The sequence below is a fragment of the Trichosurus vulpecula genome, chromosome 3 (assembly GCF_011100635.1).
Source record: "Trichosurus vulpecula isolate mTriVul1 chromosome 3, mTriVul1.pri, whole genome shotgun sequence".
NCBI classification, from domain to species: domain Eukaryota; kingdom Metazoa; phylum Chordata; class Mammalia; order Diprotodontia; family Phalangeridae; genus Trichosurus; species Trichosurus vulpecula.
This window is the reverse complement of record NC_050575.1, coordinates 133,811,702-133,832,272: the sequence shown is the minus strand read 5'-3', so window position 1 is coordinate 133,832,272 and position 20,571 is coordinate 133,811,702. Positions and strand designations below refer to the sequence as shown.

The 20,571-nt window shown below is 38.8% G+C and overlaps 1 protein-coding gene across 1 annotated transcript; it reads left to right on the top strand.

Moving 5' to 3' along the window:
- The first annotated feature begins 737 nt into the window (after positions 1 to 737).
- Positions 738 to 20,551, top strand: LOC118845029 (zinc finger protein 501-like). Its single transcript, XM_036753054.1, has 4 exons — positions 738 to 822; positions 11,221 to 11,347; positions 11,702 to 11,797; positions 17,039 to 20,551. Exons 1-4 carry the CDS (start codon positions 790 to 792, stop codon positions 18,184 to 18,186), a joined length of 1,404 nt encoding a protein of 467 aa, XP_036608949.1. The 5' UTR covers positions 738 to 789; the 3' UTR covers positions 18,187 to 20,551.
- Positions 20,552 to 20,571: the final 20 nt, after the last annotated feature.

Here is a 20,571-nt window from a genome sequence, read left to right as displayed (position 1 = left end):
GAATTTGATCTAGGTGCTTGAGGAGAAAGGTGAGCATTACAGAGAAGGAAAGGAGGGGATTGTCCAGAGAGGAGAATGTGCCTGGTACTGATTGCCAGAACCATAACCCTATAGAAAATAAATACGTTTTTTTCAACGTGGAATTATCTTTTCCCTTAGAACACTTGCCTGATAAATGATGTAACATATTCATGGTGGGGGCTAAAGTGGACCTCCCCCTACATATCTCACTCTGCATTCTCTAAGAGATGTTTCTGGGAAAGAGTTTACAGAGGGATTTCTAATAAATTGTAATTTAGTCCCTCACCTAAAGCAGGCTGGGAAAGAATGGGGATTTATAAGATTGTGAAAACAGATAGGAAGGTATGAAACAATGTTTTGGCTTTCATTGATACTGTACATGGAATGGGCTTCATATTAATAAAAGCTTTCAGAACTACACCTTGAGTGATCAGATTTGTCCTTGGAGGTGATCTTTCATTGGATGGTAGAGAATAGATGCAACACCTACAACCTAATAGCATAAGAAAATAAAGTGTGAGACCCAGACAGTGATGTCAGTGGATCTTCGTTTCAATACAGGATGGAGATGGAGTTTGGACTTCCTTTTGATCTCCCTATTCCTTCATAAAGTGTTTGGGGTTGGGAGTGGAGCATCACGCTGAAATCTTCTGTAAGAATTTCTAGCCTAGTAAGTGAGAATCACAAGACATGGCTTCTTTCTTTTCCCCAGCTTATCATTCTCAAGACTTGGCCCTTCCTCAACTGGAGAACTCTGAGCAGAAGAGAATGAACTCTGAGCTGCTGACTGCCGGATCCCAGGTTAGTTGGGCTTTCTCTCTCCCGAAGTGCTATATCTCTAGTTTCAAAGAGTAAAAAGTTTTCTTTCTTTGTCCCCAAGCTATTCTAGCTAACCAAGTCCATTAAGGAACTTAAGTCCCAATTATTTGACCCCAGTAGACTGGAAGTGTTCCCAATTTGTCTGGTGTCATTCTTCAGCAATCTTTTCCCCCTGTGCTTACCATCCAACTATTCAGCAGGGTTGTTCAGTCTTACTATATTCTTAAAACTGAATTTGAACCTGTGAACAAAACAAAGTAGAAAGCATATTATCATTGTCCTTAAAGGCCTTATAGGCTTGTTAGAAAGATAATCACATGAAATAAAATATTTTTTAATACACTTGAAAAAGTTAAATGATACAAGTACATATATGAGTCAGGACCAAAGGAAAGGTGGGATGAAAAAATTTTCTGAGAGAAGTAAGACTGGAACTGACCTTGATGGATAAGATTTAGATAGTTATAGAGAATGGCAGAGGGTATCACAAACAAAAGATTACAGCTGAAATGTCATCTGTAGGAGGTACTGAAGAAGACTAGCTTGACTGCAGTGAAGGGTATATTTTAGGAAATGGCCGGGGGCAGGGAACAAGTTGGCTCTGTAATGAGGGCCATATTGTAGCAGACCTTGAATGCCAGATTGAAGAATTTGGAATTTTTCCTGACAGAGAAGAGCATCTATTAAGGGGAACGGTGATGATATATTTGAATAGAAAACTATTTAAAAATATTTGGTTCAGTAAAGGTTATGAAAAATGGGAAGAGTCATAGTTGACTCCAAATCTTCTACATTGGGCAGCTGGCAGAATGAGGATCTTGGTAGTAAAGGTGGATACGACTGTTTAAAGTTTGTGTCACAGTACATAAATAGTGATCTAAACATGGCACATGTGAAAAAGTTTTCACCAAAAGAATTCCATGTGCTGTGCTTGTTTTGGGAAGTCCTGTGTGATTTGCTGTCCAGTAGCATGGCTGAGCCTGGAGGCACTGTTCACAGAAGCTTGAGTTTGGAATTGATAGGTATTTTCTTTGAATCTGCTAATTTATACATTTTTTGAAAAGAAAACTGAATCCTTGGGTAATTATGCCAGGAGATTAAGTATTCAATATGACTTTTTGTGGCTTTTTTGTCCATAATAAGTCAAAAATCATGGTACTTGCCTAATTAGATTAATTATCTTGGAGCAACTTTCACATTTATGTGTCATTATTATAAAATCATATCACTGGGAGGAGCTAGTTTCTTTTGGCTTTGGGAGATGATGTAGTATTCAGGGAATGGTGAGTAAACCAGTTTGACTAGAACATAGACTTGATGAAGGAGAGTAATGTCAAGTAAGTCTAGAAAGATAGGCTGGTGTCAGATTTTGAAGATCTTTAAAGGACAAAAGATTTTTTTAGCTTATCCTAGTGGCAGTAAAGAATCACTGAAGATTCTTGAGTGAGTGTGGGAGTGGGGGAGGAGCATCTCCAGGACTTTAGGCAAATTTGCTTTTGCGTATAAATTTGGCAGCTGTATGGAGCTTGGTTGGGGATAGGGGAGTGAGGAGGAGAGGAAGAAAGAGGTTGTGGAGTTATATTTTAGATGTAGGGAGAGAAGAGCTAGTGAAGAGTTGAAGTTTGCAATCTAGGTGACTAGAAGAATAGTGGTGCCCTTGACAGAAATTGGGAAGTTTGGAGGAAGAGTAGGTTTAGGGTAAAGGGAATGAGTTCACTTTTGTACATGTTGAGTTTGAGATACCTTTATCCAGGTAGAGATGTCCAGGCAGTTGGTCATGCAGGCTTAGGCTCATAAGAAAGGTGTTAACTAGTTATGTAGAATTTTAAAAGAGCTTCAGAGGTCATCTAATCCTCTATAAATTCTTAATAAGTGGTCATATGTATGGAATGATTTTACATATATATACATATTTATGTCTAATGGTAGCCATCTCAAGAGTGGGGGATGGGGGGTGGAGGGAGAGAAAAGAAAAGGAGAAAAAAAAAGAAATTTCCATGATTATTATATATTTAAAAAGAATACCAAGTTGTATATAATAGAATTGCAGTTTCATGTGCAGTCATCTTTTTAAAATTATACTGTTACAGAAATACTTGTTTTATTCCATAAATTAAAAATAAATAAACAAAAATTAACCCCCAAAATGACTATCCAGCCTTTCCCAAAGACCTTTAGTAAAAGGGAGCCTGTTAACCCCTTATTCTCCTTTGAGGAATTTTTTATTCATAGTATTTTCTTACATCAAGCTGAAATTTGCCTCTTTGCAACTTCTACCTTTTGTTCCTGGTTCTTACTTTTAGACCCAAGAAAAATAATTCCCTTTTATTTATGGCATATGATGGCAGCTATCATGCCTCCATCAAATCCTTTCATTTTCAAGCTAAAGAACCCAGTGCCTTCCATGGATCCTTGTATAACATAATCTTGAGGCCCTCCACCTTCTTGTTTGCTCTTCTCTGAACAATCTCCAGCTTAGGGGTGACCCTTCCTAAAATGTGCTGTCCAGAACTGAATACAGTATTCCAGATATGCTCTGGCCAGAGCAGAGAACAGCAGAACTGTCATCTGCCTCCTTCTGGATATGACACGTTGACTGGAACAGAAAGCAGCAGTACTAACTTTTGCCTAGACCTAGATACAACACATTTTCTTTTTTTTTTTTAATATGATATTTTATTTTTTTCCCAATTACATGTTAAAATAATTTTAAAGAATTTTTTTAAAGTTTTAAGTTGCGAATTCTGTCCCTCCCACCCCTCATCCCCAAATAGCAAACAATCTGATATTGGTTATACATATGCAGTCATGTAAAACATTTCCATATTAGTCATTTTGTACAAGAAGGCTTAAAGGGAGAAAGAAAGAAAAAAGGAAGAAAGAAAAAAAAAACAGCTTGCTTCTGTCTGTATTCAGACAGTATCAGTTTTTTCCTCTGGAGACAGATAACATGCTTCATCAGGAGTGCTTTGGGATTGTCTTGGATCATCGTCTTGCTAAAAATAGCTAAGTCATTCATAGTTATTCATTGTACAATATTGTTGTTACTTTGTACAGTGTTCTCCTGGTTCTGCTCACTTCGTTTTGTATCAGTTCATGTAAGTCTTTCCAGGTTTTTCTGAAGTCATCCTGCTTATAATTTCTTATAGCACAATAATATTCCATCACTATAATATACCACAATTTATTCAGCCATTCCCTGATCTGTATGGAATCTTTTTGATTTCCAGTTCTTAGCCACCACAAAAAGCTACTATAAATATTTTTGTACAAATAGGTCCATTTCCTTTTTTTTAAATGTCTTTTGACATTAAATGACCTAGCAGTGGTATTGTTTTATCAAAAGGTATGCACAATTTTGTAGCCCTTTGGGCATAGTTCCAAATTGCTCTCCAGAATGGTCAAATAAGTTTACAACTCCACCAACAATGCATTAATGTCCAGTTTGCCCACATAACCTCCAGCATTTTATCATTTTCTTTTTTTTGTCATATTAGCCAATCTGATAGGTGTGAAGTGGTATTTCTGAGTTGTTTTAATTTTAATTTCCCCAGTCAATAGTGATTTAGAGCATTTTTTCATAAGACTATAGATAGCTTTGATTTCTTTGTCTGAAAACTGCCTGTTCATGTCCTTTGAGCACAATTATATTTTTATAAGTTTGACTCAGTTCTCTATTTGAGAAATGAGGTCTTTATCAGAGATACTTGTTGCAAAATTTTTCCCCAGTGTTCTGCTTTCCTTTTAATTTTCGTTGCACTGATTTTGTTTGTGCAAAAACTTTTTAATATTATATAATCAAAATTATCTATTTTGCATTTTGTAATGCTCTCTACATTTTCTTTGGTCCTAAATTCTTCCCTTATCCATAGATGATACAAGATATTTCATTGCAGCTTAAGATCCCATTACATTTTTTGGCACCATGTCACACTGTTGATTCATATTGAACTTGTAGTCCACAAATTCCTCGAGATATTTTTCAGACAAGGCAACCATCCAGCCATGCCTCTCACAGCTTGTGATTGTGAAGTTGAATTTTTTCTAATGCAAGTGTCAGCCTTTATATTTATCTCTATTAAATTTTGTTGCATTAGATTTGGCCTAATGTTCCCATCTATTGAGATATTTTTGAAGCTGACATTATCGTTTAGCCTATTAGCTGTTTGCTTTGTATCATCTGCAAATTTAATAAAAATGCGATCTGTGCCTTGATTTAAGTCAGTGATAAAAATGGTAAGCAGCACAGAGTCAAAAACAAACCCTTGAAACACTCCACTAGAGACCTTCCAAGTTATCATGTACCCGTTAATGAAAAATCTTGGGTCCAACCTAAATATATAGCATCCCCTTAATCTACCAATTTATTTTTTTTAATTTAATTTATTTATTTAACATATTTAGTTTTCAGCATTGGTTTTCACAAGAGTTTGAATTACAAATTTTCTCCCCATTTCTACCCTCCCCCACCCACTCCAAGATGGCATATATTCTGGTTGCCCTGTTCCCCAGTCAGCCCTCCCTTCTATCACCCCACTCCCTTCCCATCCCCTTTTCCCTTCCCCTCTTGTAGGGCAAGCTAAATTTCTACTCCCCATTGCCTGTGTATCTTATTTTCTAGTTGCATGCAAAAAACTTTTTTTTTTTGTTTTTGAACGTCTGTTTTTAAAAACTTTGAGTTCCAAATTCTCCCTCTTCCTCCCTTCCCACCCACCCTCCCCAAGAAGTCAAGCAATTCAACATAGGCCACATGTGTATCATTATGTATAACCCTTCCACAGTACTCATGTTGTGAAAGACTAACTATATTTTGCTCCTTCCCAACCCATCCCCCTTTATTGAATTTTCTCCCTTGACCCTGTCCCCTTTTGAAAGTGTTTGTTTTTGATTACCTCCACCCCCATCTGCCCTCCCCTCCATCACCCCTCCATTTTTTTTAATCTTCTTCCCTCTTCTTTCCTGTGGGGTAAGATACCCAATTGGGTATATATGGTATTCTCTCCTCAGGCCAAATCTGATGAGAGCAAGATTCACTCATTCCCCCCTCACCTGCCCTCTCCCCTCCTCCCACAGAACTGCTTCCTCTTGCCACCTTTATGCGAGATAATCCACCCCATTCTGTCTCTCCCTGTCTCCCTCTCTCAATATGTTCCTCTGTCGTCCCTTAATTTGATTTTATTTCTTTTAGATTTCTTCCCTTCATCTTCAACTCACCCTGTGTCCGCTCGCTCTCTCTCTCTCTCTCTCTCTCTCTCTCTCTCTCTCCCTCTCCCTCTCTCTCTCTCTGTATATACATATATATATACACATAGATATATACATACATACACATTCACTTATATATATATATACACACACACACATAAACATATATACATATTCCCTTCAGCTACCCTAATACTGAGGTCTCATGAATCATACACATCATCTTTCCGTGTAGGAATGTAAACAAAACAGTTCAACTTTAGTAAGTCCCTTGCAATTTCTTTTTCTTGTTCTTTTTCTTGATTACCTTTTCATGCTTCTCTTGATTCTTGTGTTTGAAAGTCAGATTTTCTATTCAGTTCTGGTCTTTTCACTGAGAAAGCTTGAAAGTCCTCTATTTTATTAAAACTCCATATTTTGCCTTGGAGCATGATACTTAGTTTTGCTGGGTAGGTGATTCTTGGTTTTAATCCTAGCTCCATTGACCTCCGTAATATCGTATTCCAAGCCCTTCAATCTCTTAATGTAGAAGCTGCCAGATCTGGGATTATTCTGATTGTGTTTCCACAATACTCAAATTGTTTCTTTCTGGCGGGCTGCTTGCAGTATTTTCTCCTTGATCTGGGAGCTCTGGAATTTGGCAACAATAGTCCTAGGAGATTTCTTTTTGGGATCTATTTGAGGAGACGATCTGTGGATTCTTTCAATTTCTATTTTGCCCTGTGGCTCTAGAATATCAGGGCAGTTCTCCTTGATAATTTCTTGAAAGATGATATCTAGGCTCTTTTTTTGATCATGGCTTTCAGGTAGTCCAATAATTTTTAAATTATCTCTCCTGGATCTATTTTCCAGGTCAATGGTTTTTCCAATGAGATATTTCACATTGTCTTCCATTTTTTCATTCCTTTGGTTCTGTTTTATAATATCTTGATTTTTCATCAAGTCACTAGCTTCCACTTGCTCCAATCTAATTTTTAAAGTACTATTTTCTTCAGTGGTCTTTTGGACCTCCTTTTCCATTGGCTAATTCTGCCTTTCAAGGCATTCTTCTCCTCATTGGCTTTTTGGAGCTCTTTTGCCATTTGAGTTAGTCTATTTTTTAAGGTGTTGTTTTCTTCAATGTATTTTTCAGTATTTTTTGGGGTCTCCTTTAGCAAGTCATTGACTTGTTTTTCGTGATTTTCTCGCATCTTTCTCATTTCTCTTGCAAATTTTTCCTCTACTTCTCTAACTTGCTTTTCCAAATCCTTTTTGAGCTCTTCCATGGCCTGGGACCAGTTCATGTTTTTCTTGGAGGCTTTTGGTGTAGGCTCTTGCACTTTGTTGACTTGTTTAGGCTGTATGTTTTGGTCTTCTTTGTCACCAAAGAAAGAATCCAAAGTCTGAGACTGAATCTGGGTGTGTTTTCGCTGCCTGGCCATATTCCCAACCAGCTAACTTGACCCTTGAGTTTTTCAGCAGGGTATGACTGCTTGTAGACTAAAGAGTTCTATGTTCCACGTTTGGGGGGGATGTGCCAGCTCTGCCACACCAGCACTGCTCCTTCCCCAAGAACCTGCAACCCGGACTGGGCTTAGATCTTCAGCAAGCTGTGCACTGCTGCTCTGATCCACCACTTAATTCCTCCCACCAGGTGGGCCTGGAGCCCGAAGCAGCAACAGCTGTAGCTGCCCCACCTCTGCTGCTCCCGGGGCTGGAAGCTGAACCTCGAACTCCTTCCACTCCTGCAGCTTTTCCCACTAACCTTCTCCGCTGTCTTTGGTGTTTGTGGGTTGAGAAGTCTGGTAACTGCTGCAGCTCACTGATTCTGGGTGCTGGGGCACTTTCTGCCCCAGCTTCTGGTCTGGTTGGTCTGCGCAGCCCACGCTGGGCTTGGCTGGGCTCGGCTCCCCACGGCTCCCAGCTCCGTGTGGGATAGACCTCACCCAGAGACCATCCATGCTGTCCTGGGCTGGAGCCCTGCTTCCTTCTGCTGTTTTGTGGGTTCTGCTGTTCTAGAATTGGTTCAGAGCCATTTTTTATAGGTTTTTGGAGGGACTCAGCAGGGAGGTCACGCTAGTCCCTGCTTTCCAGCTGCCATCTTGGCTCCTAATCTGCCAATTTAGAAACACAATCACAAAGGGAAATTTGGTTAGTTTGGAATGGACTGTCCTTGATAAAACCATATTGTACTGACTTTTTTGATGTGATCACTGTTTTCTAAACACAGCCATCTCTTTAATAGTGTACTAGAATTTTGTCAGGAGTTAAATTCAAGATCCCTGGCCTGAGGTTATAGACTCCATTTTCTTCCCTTTGTCAAAAATCAAAACATTTTTGCTTATGGACTCCATGGCATCTTTCCATTGTTTAAAAGATCATTAATTGTCCCTCAGTTATCACATCTGTCATTTCCTTTAGAACTTGGGAATGTTATTTGTCTGGGTCTAGTGACTTGACCTCCTCAATGGCAGATAAGTGGTCTCTTACTGTCTCTCTCATTGTGTTGGGTTTCAACTATCTTTAAGTATTTCTGTACAGTCTTGTCCAGTCCAAAGATTTTTCTTGGCAGAGAAAACAGAAGCAGTGTAAGAGTTGAGTGATTCTACTTTCTATCCATTATTTCCATGCCATCCACCTGAAGCTATGGTCCCATGCCTTCTTTGCACATGCTATTTTCAACAGTATAGCTAAAATAGTCCTTTTTATTGTCCTAAGCATTCCTGAATAGTCTGTTTGTTCTGTATTACAGCATTCCTAACATAGTTCTCACAGAACAATGACATACTTTTGTATTTGTCTTCAATTTTGTACCTTTTCTTCTGTCTTTTGTACGTTTCTTCTTTATGTTTAAATTGACAAGTGAGTTGCTTTGCATTCACATTAGATTTTTTCTAAAAATAGCTCTCCCTCCTTATCAGAATTGTTTCTGTTTGTATCTTCAAAGTTTTGTTCCAGAAAGATTCCCATGCCTCACTGGGATTGTTTGGGATTAACTACACAGGATGGCTCTGGCAGCTCCAGGAGCTTTCATTATCACCCTATGCAAAATACAGAATTCGCCATAAGAACCTATATAGATACTGACTTCCAAGTATACATGACACCTCTTTTCTCAGTGGTCTGTCTCCCCAGATCTCTTAACTGCTAAATTCAGTAGCCTTTCCTCAGTCTACATTTTATTTGACCCTTCTATAACACTGTTGTCTCCTGCTTCTCCTGCCTCCTTGTCTGCTCCTTCTTAGTCTCCTTTACTGGACCATTGTCCATCTCCTGCCCCCTCAGTGTGACTGTTTTTCAGAACTCTGCCTCTTCCTTTTTTCCTCTTTTTAGGTACTCTCTTGGAGATCTTATCTACTCTCATGGGAATAAGTACCATCTCTACATTGTTTTGTTTTGTGGTTTGTCCTTCATTCTCAAAGAGGACCATGACATCAGGAAGATGATGCCATGACTTGCAATTGAATTGGATTTGAGTGAGGAAGAGCTATACAAAGTCACCAGCCTCACTTTCTCCTCCAGAGCCATCTGGGTACAGTGGCCAGATAAAGATCAGGACAACTGGAGATGGCCCAGGATGGAGTGGAAGACCTTGGCCAATCTCCAAACTTATTCAGTGACTTCAGTGCCTGGCTCAGTCTTCCTCTCCACTCCATTCTCCTACCATCATAATCACTTTCAGATGCCTTTTGTTGTTACTGAGTTGTTTCAGTCATGTCCAGTTCTCCATCACCCTGTTTGAGATTTTTCTTGGCGAAGATACTAGAGTGTTTTGACATTTCCTTCTCCAATTCATTTTATAGATTAGGAGCTGAGGCAAACAGAGTCAAGTGGCTTGCCTCGGGTCACACAGCTAGTCATTGTCTGAGGCCAAATTTAAACTTGGGTCCTCCAAACTCCAGGGCCAGTGCTGTATCCACTGTGCCATATAGCTGTCTTTTGAGATGCTTACAGAAGAATTTTGCAAGAAATAGGCAGTTGCTGATGGAGGTGGGGTTCAGGAAATTCAGGTGGAGTTAAGGGAAGAGACTAGAGTTGGATATATAGATTTGGAGATCTCTAGAGACCAAAGAAATAGAGCATTATAAAATGTAAAATAGATAATTTTGATTACCTTCAAACAATTGAAGGACTATTACATAAAATATGAATGACTTACTCATTTTGTTTCAGATGGAAGAACTGAGAACAATGAGTAGGAATCACAAGGAGTCAGGCTGCAGCTCAATGGAAACAAGACCCTAACATGCATGAAAATAGATTGGGCAGCTTTTGAAGGAGTAAATCCTTTAATATGTTCACATTGAGATTAGGTGATTTCATATCATCAGTAGGTCGGAGGGGTTGTAGAGCATAAATACTCATCCATTAGTGCCGCCACTTGCTGCCAACGGCTGTGGCTACCCAAGAGTGAAAAGGATGCCGCAGAGAGTGAAAAGGATGCCGCAGAGAGTGAAAAGAAAACACAGGCCAGGTTGGATAGTAAAGGACAGCTCCATTTATTATGCAGAGAGACAGGGCTTATATACCTTTTTAGGCATGCAGAGCAACAAATTCACTTGCAAGGTATTTGTTATATAGCATGACTTTCTCATGCTTAGTTCCCCTTTGAATGACTTCCTCAAGCTTTTGTTCCCCTTTTGCCGTAAACAATATTGTGTTAATAGCCCACAGGTGGTATTATCCGCTCAATGGCAAGAACAGGCCCCAGGGAAAACCTGGCCTGTATCTATATCCCAGAATGGACTTTCTCAGAGCTGGCCCTCTACACATTAGATGGGTGGTTTGTGAGATAACCTTCACAATCCCTTAAGACTTGAAGATTTTATAATTCTGTGAAGTCTTCACTTGCTTCCTTTCTACTCTGGACTCATGTACATACTTTCTGTATCATATAACTTACCACTGTGCCATATTTCAGTTGTGCCGTCTCTGCTCTCCGCTCTGGCAAAACTATATCTTCATCAAGGACACTGACGATGTAGTTTACCTTTTTTGTACCACCTATTCAGTCAGAGATGGTTCTGGCCACATAGTATGAAATCAGGAAATAATGTACTTTCCTTGAATTACTGATATCTCTGAAAATTATCAGCATATACAATCCTGTCCTCTTCTATCACTAGCAGCTCTCTTGAAGGCCATGTAAATGAATGCTGACTGATAGGTTGAGCAGGAATGTATTTGGCATTTCAGGAATCATTGACATTCAAGGATGTGGCTGTGGACTTTACCCGGGAAGAATGGGGGCAATTGGATCCTAGTCAGAAATATCTGTATAAGGATGTAATGCTGGAGAACTATAGAAATCTGGTCTCAGTAGGTAAGTGTGGTTTTCCTGTTTAATAGGGTCTTTTTGTTTCGTCAGTCATTAAATGGGACAAATGGTATAAAACTTCTTACTATAAAGCGTTTATCTATGTAGGGATTTGGGGATAAGTGATCAAAATTTCCTAATTCACTTTGGGCACTAAAATAAGGTATTCTTGTTCCTTCTTTCCAGGTGAAAGTTCACTTCTTAGAGTATAAAATAGATAGCTTTGTTGTGCTGTCCGTGATACTCTACTTTCTCATCCTTCAGAAGCCCTAAGGAACAAAAAGTTAGAATTTAATCCAAAGATGAATTTTTCCCCCAGCACAGATATCCAAGTCCTTTGTTTCTTTTCCCTGTGAACAGGATATCAAGTTTATAAACCAGATTTGATATCCCAGTTGGAGCAAGGAGAAGAACCTTGGATTGTAGAAAGAGAAATCCTAAGAAGTGCCATCCCAGGTGAGTGAGAAAGACCCAAGGAGATGAATCACTATAAGTAAGTCAAAAGACATTGTAAACTTGTTTTTTGTAATTTTCTTTCAAGCCGTCTAGGCCTGCAAATAAGACTGAGGTTATTTGGCATAAATTCCCTGAAATACCCTGAGCTTATATGATTCTATGATATGGTAAAATTATCTTAGAGTTGAAAGGGATCTTAGAAGTTATCTAGTCCAAATTCCCACCCAGTGAAAGAATTGCAAAAATAAAGAAAACAGAGATCAAACAGAAAACGAGACCATGAGATAGGCCATGTTTGGGGCCTTCAGTATTCTAAGAGATATTTTTTAATTTACTAGGCCAAGTAAAATCTTACATTTTTTTTGATGTTTAGGAATAAGGATAGAAATGACTCTATAATTTCTTCAAAGATGTTCAGGCAAGGCTGTATAATTTTTCAGGGACTTTGATTACATGTACTTTGTGGGATAGCTTGTTTAATTTTTGGACAGGTATAATTGTTAATAAATTCTTATTTTATCTTCATGAAGATCCACCATCTCATCCACCTCTGCAACCTTGAGTTGACAAAGCAAGAAAAATAAAACCTCTCCTACAAATATGTTACAAGCAAATTCCTATATTGGCCATGTTCAGCCCTGCCCCAACTTCTCCTCCCCTCCCTGCCCCCAAAAGTCTTTAGTCTACATTCTGAGTCCATCATTTTTATGTCAGGAGGTAGGTAGCATGTTTCATTGTGAGTTCACTGTAATTGTAATTGGTCGTGTGGTGTAGGCTATGTTCAGAGAAGACTGGTACCTCTGGTGTGAGGGCTGCTGAGCCTTTTTGAGGGCTGCTTTCCACCTTTGGTGTCTACCTGATCCACCTAACTCTCACCTGTGGCTCCAACAAACTAGCATACAAGTGGCCACACTCCAGTAACTCATTTTGGCCAACAGGCTAAACCAGGTTGACGGAAACCAAGAGGTCTCAAACCGCTTGGTAAGATCAGGGAGTGTCTACCCCAAGCATGTGAAGACATCTTCTGGTGGAAGGGACGGGTGAGAGCAGTTTATTCCAACAGCCATGAAAGCAGCTGAAGCATGTACTTGGAGTTCAGTTAAACATCAAAGACACCAAGGTCATCCACTGCATCTTGAGGCATCAGTTGTCTTAACTCTGTCCTTCCACTGGACTGTGATGACTCTGGACAAGAGAGTGAGGCCAACCACTTTGTGCAGCTCTGCCTCACTTAAATCCAATTTATGCACAAATCAAAAAACATCCCCTGTACCATTTTACCTTTTTTATCTATCCCAAAGCCCTGTGGCCAAGACAGGCAAGTGACAAAGCAACAGGTGCGGATACAATGGGAGCTATAATCACGACCCTGCACACAAGTGGTCCAAGCCATAGGGTCATCTTCTCACTGGAAGCAGCAGTGGGATTTGGCAACTCCCTAGGTATCTGAGCAGCCTTTACACTGCTCACCTCGTGGTGTGAGGAAGGAGCTAGAAAAGGTGCCCTGAAAATTGTCTGCTTACCCAATCCTGGCCAGTGTAGCTTCAGAAAGGGCTGAGGAACTTGCCCAACAGCTCCAAGAGAAATGCCAGGAGCAGAAGAGAGGTCTGTACACATGCACAATGTTTGTCAATCAGACCAAGGCCTTAGATACTGTCAGTTGCTAGGAAAATTATGTCAAAATTTGGTTGCCCGGAGAAGTTCATCAGTATTGTACACCAGTTTCATGACGGCATGCTTACCCAGGTTCTAGATAATGGACAATGTTCTCGCACTTTTCCAGTCACCAGTGGAGTGAAATAAGGCTATGTGCTTGCTCCCATGCTTTTTAGCATGATGTTTTTAGCCATGTTGTCAATGCCTTCAATGAGGGTAAGCTTGGCATCAAGGTCAGCTGTTGCACTGATGGTAAATTATTCAACTTGAAAAGGCTATAAGCCAAGACTAAAGTAGAGAGAGCGTGGGTGCATGATTTTTAATTTGCAGATGATTGTGCACTCAGTGCAGCCTCTGAAGCTGAGATACAACAAAATATGGATCAGTTTTCTGCTGCTTGTGTTAATTTTGGCCTAACAGTTAACACCAAGAAAACACAGATGCTCCACCAGCCAGCACCACACTGTCCATATGTGGAACCATTGGTTACATGGATACGTTCACTTACCTTGGCAATGTACTTTCCAGTGTTGTACACATTGATAATTAAGTTGACACATGCATTGCCAGAGCTAGCTCAGTGTTTTAGAGGCTCTGAAGGAAAGTGTGGTAGGGAAGAAGTATTAGGCTGACTGCCAAAATGAAGGTCTACAGAGCCGTTGTGTTCATCTGGTTGTATGCCTGTAAAACCTGGGGAGTATACCAGTGCCATGCCAGGAAACTGAATCTCTTCCATTTGAATTGTCTTAGGATTCTGAAGATCACCTGGTAGGATAAGGTGCTGCACAGCTGAGGTCCTTTCTTGAACTTAACTGCCAAGCATTCAAACTCTACTGCAGAGAATGCAACTCTGATGGTCTAGCCACATTGTTTGAATGCCAAACTTATGCTTGCCTAAAAATCTATTTTACAGAGGACTCACACAAGGCAAGCCCTCACATAGTGGTCAGAAAAAGTGATACAAGGACACACACTCAAGGCCTGTCTTAAGAATTTTAAATTGATTGCAAGAAATGGGAGACACTGGTACAGGACCACCCAGTATGGTGTGCCCTCATCAGAGAAGGTGCTGTGCTCTATGAGGAAAGTAGAACTGAAGCAGCTCAAAAGAAATATGAGACACACAGATTTAGAGAAACCACCCCTGATATTCATATGGACTATTTGTGCCCAACCTGTGGTTAGAGCATTCTGAGCTCATATTGATCTGATTAGCCACAGTCAGACACACTGTACCTTTAATATAGTGGTGTCATTTTGGTCTTCTTTGAGAATGAAGGACAACCACCAATTGGTCATAACATTGATCAGAGTTCTTAAGTCTTTCAGATTTGTTTGTCTTTATAATATTGTTGTCTTTGTATAAATGTTGGGGTTTTTTCCTATTCATTTCACTCTGGATCATTTCATACAAGACTAACCAAGTTTCTCTCAAACCAACCCCCTTTCATCATTTCTCATAGTACAATAGTATTCCATCATATTCATATATACTAACTTGTTCATCCATTCCCCCAATTGATGGATACCTCTCAGTTTCTAATTCTTTGCCACCCCAAAAAGATCTGCTACAAATGTTTGTACACATAGATCCTTTTCCTCTTTAACTGATATCTTTGTGGTACAGAACTAGTAGTAAGATCACTGGGGGAAAAGGTGTGCACAGTTTAATAGTTTTGGGAGCATAGTTCCAAATTGATTTCTATAATAGCTGGACGAGTTCACAGTTCTACCAGTAATACATTAACGTAGCTGTTTTCTCTAGCCTTTGATAGTGTTGATCATTCTCTCCTCATTGACACTCTCTTCTCTAGGTTTTTGGAACACCACTATCTCCTGATTCTCCTTGTATCTACCTGACCCTCCACCTCTGTTTACTTTACTGGAGCTTCTTGCAGATCACAGCCTCTAACCATAGGTTTCCCTCAGGGTTCTGTCCTAGGCCCTCTTCTCTTTATGTACAACTTTGTTTGGTCATCTCATCAGCTCCCATGAATTTAATTACTATCTCTATGCTTGATGATTCTCAAAGCTGCCTATCCTGCCCCACCCAGAGTGTGTGCTAATCTCCAGTCTCACATCTCTAACTGCCTTTCAGACATCTTGAATTGGATGTCCAATAGACATTTTTAACTCAGTATGTCCAAAACAGAACTCATTATCTTTCTTCCTAAACCCTCATCACCGCCTATGGCACCAATATTCATGTGGTTTTCCATGTTCATTTCTTTGGGTTCACTTCTTTCTCCCTCACCTCTCATGTCCAGTTGATTATTAGAAATTCTAGGTGAATGACCTTACATTTTTCAGTGAAACATGAGAATACAGTCAGGAGGAAAGGTATGTGAAGTTTGAGAAAGGATGAAAAGGTTTGGAACAGCTGCTCTAATAAGTGGAAAAGTGAATTATTTCATATAAAAGGACACATAAAATGATTGCCTTGCTGCAGAAAGGGCCCTGTTCAAACTATGTAACATAATTTTGCATTAGACTCTATCAACACAGTTTTATGATTTGTTCTAGCTTCATTCATTGCAGCACTTGAACGAGGATAAAGGCAGAGGATGATGGGAGTAATCCTAGGTGGGGGCTTGGCAGGACTAGATAAAATAAGGAAGCTAGGGATTCAAAAGAAGAGGAGGATAGTGTAGAGTTAAACTGGTTCACCAAGGGGTCAAGATGGGGAAGGGAGGAGAAAAGAGCTTGTACAGGGGTGAAAGTCTGGGAAAGAATTTGAGGAGGAGAGGGATTAGAAGTCAGAATGAAGGTAAAAGATGGGGTTAGGGTTCACAAGGGAGAGAGAAAGATGGAATGATAAAAGTTTAGAATACATGAAAATAGTTATCCCTTCTACATTGTGGGGATGAGGGGCAAGGTGCCCCCACAGTCTGGAAAATCTACATAAAACTTTTTGTCCCTCATGTCAGAGAAGTCTGAATTATTATGGTATTAGAAGATAAAATATGTTGATATTATACAATACTATACATATATTTTATGTATTTCTGGGTTTCTAAACTTTTTCTGTGTTGTCTCCTGGCCTTCACCTATCATCTGTGGCTTCCACAAAACTCCCCCAAAATACCCATTTTATTTTCTTATGCCAGCCTGCAATATATCAAAACTGTGATGGGGAGAGTCATGATGTGGAAGGGATAACTGTAGAACACTTGAGTGATGACAGGGTGAAGAGTCTATCTCTGTGTAGCTGAGTTGAAGTTAAGGAGTGATTCACTGAAAGTTAGTAAATTTAAGAAATAGGAAGTTAGAGTGCCTGAGGGAGCATCAACATATAAGTCTAAGTCCCCTAGTTTCAGAGTAGGAGTTTTGGAGGAGAGAGAGAAAGACTGTGAACTAGACACTGAACTCAAGAAGGAAGGTGAGTGTCCTGAAGGCTGGTCTAGAGCAGCTACTAGAATCATCGCTGGATTATAAACATGGGTTGAATGAACCTTAAATTGAGGAAAAAATTACCCTCTTATCATTTCCCTTTCCTCCCCTTTTCCATCCTTCTATTCTCACTTTAGTGGCTTTCTTTCTCATAACCTAAGCAACAAGACAGAGATGCGTTTTTCTTTCTTTCAGACTGGGAAATCACACCTGAAACCAGGAAGTTAACTCCAAAGGAGAACATTTCTGAGGAGGAATCATCCCAGAAGGTAGAAGTGGACAGACTCACAAGGGATAGTATATGTTATTCTAAGTCATATGAAACCTGGAGATTTGAAGACCAGTTTGGCATCCCACAAGAAGTATATGAGAAATATCTAAAACAAAGGAGAGTTGCCCCAAATAAAATATTACCTGGGAAGAAAAACCCTGAATGTAATCAATTCCATCTGGACTCAATCCCTGTTATGGAACAAAGTGTTCCCACTGGAGAGCGATACCATAAATATGATATATGTGGGAAAACTTTTAAGTGTAATTCATACTTAATAAGTGATAAGAAAGTCTGTATACCAAAGAAGTCTTATGAATGTACTGAATGTAGGAAAATTTTCAGTAAGAGTGCATTCCTTAAAAAACATTATAGGGTCCATACTGGTGAGAAACCCTTTGAATGCAATGTCTGTGAAAAAGCTTTCAGGAATACTACACTCCTTATACAACACCAGAGAATCCATACTGGAGAGAAACCTTATAAATGTAATGAATGTGGAAAAGCTTTCAACCAGAAGACAGGTCTTAATCGACATAAAAGAATTCATACTGGGGAAAGACCTTATGAATGCAAAGAATGTGGGAAAGCTTTTAGATGGAGTACACAGCTAATTCAACATCAGAGAATTCATACTGGTGAGAAACCCTATAAATGTAGTGAATGTGAGAAAACTTTTAGTCAAAAGGCAGAATGTACTCAACATGGGAGAATTCATACTGGAGAGAAACCCTATAAATGTAGTGAATGTGGGAAAGCCTTCAGATACAGTACAAACCTAACTCAACATCAGAGAATTCATACTGGAGAAAAACCTTATGAATGTAGTGAATGCAGAAAAGCTTTTTCTGATAGGTCATCCTTTAACAAACATGAAAGGATTCATACTGGTGAGAAGCCCTATAAATGTAGTAAGTGTGGGAAAGGCTTCATTCGACGTGCAGACCTTACTCTACATTACAGAACTCATACTGGTGAGAAACCTTATGAATGTAATGAATGTGGAAAAGCCTTCAGCTTGCGTGTACATCTTACTCGACATCAGAGAACCCATACAAGAGAGAAACCTTAAATATGTAATAAGTATGGGAATGTCTTCAGGCACAGTTCAGCCCTGGTCAGATATCAGAGACTTCATAGTGAAGTATGATCCTAGGAATTTAGTAAATGAAAAAAAGTTTCATTTGGAATTATCCCATATTCAAATAGCCTGTGGTCATAATAGTATCAGCTATGATTTTATTCAGTGTACTTGAATGAGAAATATGCTGCTTCTTCCCCATCCCTTACTCCACTGTATAGCTTTATATTCCCTACTTTTTACAAGGGTTTCTACATCAGTTCATCCAGTAGCAGTTCTTTTTATGATCAACTTGCTTAATGATTCATTTAACACTAATTTGTCTAATAAGCATTTTTACATTGCTGAGTGGTTTTTTCATTAACTAAATTTGTAGTCTGGGGCTTCTGCCAAATATTTTTGCATCATTTCTTGGTGATAAAACATCATAAATAATATGTGAGTTTTACTAGGGCTAGGGAAATTGATGATTAGACTGTTGACTTTAAGTGAATTGAATTTCTTTCCTTAATACCAGAATTACATAGGTTGGAATAAGGAGTGGACTTCTTTCCAGGCTTTCTTTAAGCATATAGAACCCAATTTATTTTAAAATTGTCTTTAGACAGGTCCAATGCATGAAGCAGGCTATTGAAGGAAAACCTTCAGTTACTACTCAAACTTTATACAACATCACAGAATACATGTTGAAAGGAAAAAAACTCTACAAATATGGGAACCCTATAAATATAGGAAGGCCTTCACCTGGAGAACACCCTTTACTCAACATCAGAGAGACCGCATAAATGTAATGAATGTGGCAAAGATCTCAGGACCTACTCATACTTTCTTCAGTATCAGAGTTTTATACTGAGGAGAAATCATGTGAATACAATGAATGTTGCAAAGCTTTCCATGATAGCTCATCCTTTGCTAAACATCTGAGAATTCATACTATTAAAAAACCCTATAAGTGTAATGAACATAGCAAGACATTTACCTAAAGTATATATCTTAGTTTTAACATCAGACAGTTGACACTAGAAATCATAAATCTGACAACTGTACCACAGCATTTAGTTATATCTTGTTTCTCAATAAGTATCAGACAAAATACACTATGGAGAAATCCTATGACTGAGTGTAACAACCTTAAGTGACATCCCTTTTCAAATATCAGAAAATCATCCTGGAAATCTTTTGAATGTAATGAATATGGGAAATCCCTTAATATTTAAACATGAGTAAGCGTCAGAGAATTTATATTGTGGAAAAAAGAAACCTATGAATGTAATGCATGTAACAAAGCCTTTACCATCCACTCATGCACTCATTCTTCAACCTCTAAAAGAGATACCATGTAAAGATAGTTAATGTAGGAAAAGCCTTCTATAACAGCTCATTCCTTATTACACAGAACATTAATAATGGAGAAAAACTGCAACAGTGTAATAACTATGGGAAGGCCTTTAGACAGAGAACACATCATAATCAACATTAGAGAATCTACACTGAAAGAATTCTCATAAATGTAATGTGCGTGGCAAATCTTTCAATAACAGCTCAGCCCTTGTTACCAGAAAATCCACACTGGAAAGGAGTCTTATGAATGTAATTAATGTGGCAAAGCCATCAATAAGAGCTCATTTCTTATTTAACATTACATTGAAAAATGTAATGAATATGGAAATGCCTTCAAATAGAAGATCTCATTGAACATCAAAAAATTCGTTTGGGAGGGGAACCCTAGAAATGCAGTTGAAAATGAGAAGGCTTTCAGAAGGAATGTGTGCCTTTAGTGACAGATCATTCCTCCTTTAGCATCATAGAATACATACTGGAGAAAAATCTTATAAATGCAAACAATGTGGGAAAGCCTTCAGTACCCATCTATATTTTCTTGGCCACCAGAAAATTCATATTTTAAACACTATGAATGTTAAGTATGTGGGAAGGCTAACAATAGCACACACATTATTATACAGAAGAAAATTCATACTGGATAGAAACCTGTATATGTAATATGTTTACATAAGAACAAATTAATCTCTTATTCAATGTCTAGAAAATACTAGAGAGAAACTACAAGAATGTATTGAATGTGGGAAAGTTTTGAGTAACAGATCCTCTCTTATTCGACATTAGAGAATTCATGCTGTAGAAAAGCCTTATGAATATTATGCATTCTCCATAATCAGAGGGTCCAAACAGGAGTGAAACTATATGAATATGACAAAACCTATTAATGAATCCACACTGGGGAAAAAACCCTATAAAAATAGCAAATGTGGTAGAGTCTTCAATGACACTTTCTCAAACATTAAACATTGGAGAACTCACAGGAGAGAAACCCAAAGTGTCAGCTCTCTAAATCATGGAAATAATTTTTAATGACAA